This window comes from Ursus americanus, chromosome X (assembly GCF_024610735.1).
Source record: "Ursus americanus isolate L20-20 chromosome X, mUrsAme1.1.p, whole genome shotgun sequence".
Lineage (NCBI taxonomy): Eukaryota > Metazoa > Chordata > Mammalia > Carnivora > Ursidae > Ursus > Ursus americanus.
Window position 1 is genome coordinate 90,871,941 of NC_142164.1, and position 1,904 is coordinate 90,873,844.

The following is a 1,904-nucleotide window of genomic DNA, read 5'->3' on the forward strand; positions in this document are numbered from 1 at the left end:
GGCTACTCAGATGAACAGAAAAGTAACCGATGAACGTGGCTAAGGCCAGGAGGGCTTCCTGGCTCTCCGTAACAAGTCACAACTTTGTGGGGTGGACAACCTGACAGTGACGTTTCTGAAAATGTTGCGTTGAATGGCATTATGGAGCAAGAAAAGTTGCTTGGATTTATACAACACATATTTCAATGAACTCTAAACACAACCCTGACACTATTATTGTCAGGACACTCCTGTGAAGTCGGCAAAGGCAGCTCCACACTTTGATAGGTGGTGGAAGGAGGCAGAGAGGGGGGAGTCACCAGGCAGAGGGGAGCAGAAGGGGAAACCAGGCTGAGGCCTCTCTGGTTTCCTCTGGCTTCTTCCTCTGGGTGGCACTCTTCTGTCTCTCCACAGGGTTCAGCAGGCTGCAGTTTCACAGCCAGTGGCCCAGGCGTCCAGCTATCACGGGAGAGCCAGGCCCAGGGGCGCTTGGGGGAAGCACACCTAAGCATCTGGTCTACCAGGAGGGAGAGACACACAGCTATTAAGAACTCTTTGAATTGCCTGTTTTAGGCCAGAGAGTAGTTTTTATATATATTACCACTTAATTTACAGTGTCCACAAGAGAAGACAGAAGGCTATACTCCGCAGAGTGTCACAGCACTAGCTAATAATCCCTACCTCAAGTCGTTTTTTGGAATGAGGTGGGGTATAAACAAATGGAATCAATCCAAGCACCGTTCTATTTCTGTACACCTCTTCACGGTTTCCCATCGCTCCTCAGTCTTCCTGTAAAGCCCCTGGCCCATTAAGCTCATGTCAACTGCTATGCCACCCTCTCCACCCACCCCCACTGCCATCTCCTCCTGACTGCCACACGTTCCCCTATCATGAACAAAGCCTTCAGCACCTCAGTCTTGGTCTTCAGCCCCATCCCAGTCCCCGCCATCGTTCTGGGAATTCAACATGCCCGGGAAACCCCACCCCCCCACCCCCCAGCCAACCTCCTGGCCTCCCAGGCCTTGACTTGCTCAGAGGCAGTGAGGAAGTCGTTCCCCCACAACCAGCTACTCCCCTCGGGGCTACACACCCCCTCCCCTAGCAAACACTGTCCCCAGTAAACTGCTCCCTGAAACTCCAACTTTCCACAGCAACCGCCCCTTCCACCCTCCACTCCCCATGGGAGATCTCCTCCTGGATGTCTCAGACACCTCCCGCTCAGAAGGACAGAAACAGAGACCAGTTAGAAGCACAGCACTGGATTTAAATCCTTTAATAGTATTTACTGATGACAGAAGTCAGGCGTCCTCAACTATGAGAAGAGACTTGGCTTGGACTAAGGCTATGAGGACTCCCACAAGTCCTGGGACCCAGGCTTTAGCCATTTCTTCTGGATCCAGGCATCTCATCAAACAGCGTGAAGGCTGTATCCTTCGAGCGGTGGTAGGGCTCTCCACTGCTGTCCATTGCTCTCTCCACATCTTGTGGGGCAGTCGGCATGTTGCTGTTGTTGGCCTCAGTGCCTACCAGGTCCAGGATGTAATCAGTGAGGTAGTCGAACATGGTAAGGAGGAAATCAGTTGTGGATGAACTCAGGCGATGGTTGTATTGATTCTCCTGCAGGAGGCGGTCCACGTAGCTCACAGGGAATTGGAGCTCGGCTGTTATAAGATGGGCTTGAGTCTGATAAGAGCTCTCATGGCTTTTCTTTCCTGACATGATGTTGGCTTGGTTTGGCTCCAATCAGCTCTACTTGATTCTTCAGCTGGACTAGGCCTCTTAAGGCACCAGGGGTCAATCCTGCCCACTATATCCCCATGCTCTGGCCCCTCATTGGTCAGGGAGTTGCCTTTGTGACATCCTAGCCTTTGGGATGTCACTGGTACCCACTGTGCCTTTATCAGGCCTCAGCCCAGTAATGTCTA

At 52.0% G+C, this 1,904-nt stretch overlaps 1 protein-coding gene across 1 annotated transcript; it reads right to left on the reverse strand.

The window, feature by feature from the left end:
* Window positions 1-1,356: 1,356 nt before the first annotated feature.
* On the reverse strand, window positions 1,357-1,698 carry H2AP (H2A.P histone). The gene has a single exon (XM_045775666.1). It carries the CDS (start codon window positions 1,696-1,698, stop codon window positions 1,357-1,359), a length of 342 nt encoding a protein of 113 aa, XP_045631622.1.
* Window positions 1,699-1,904: the final 206 nt, after the last annotated feature.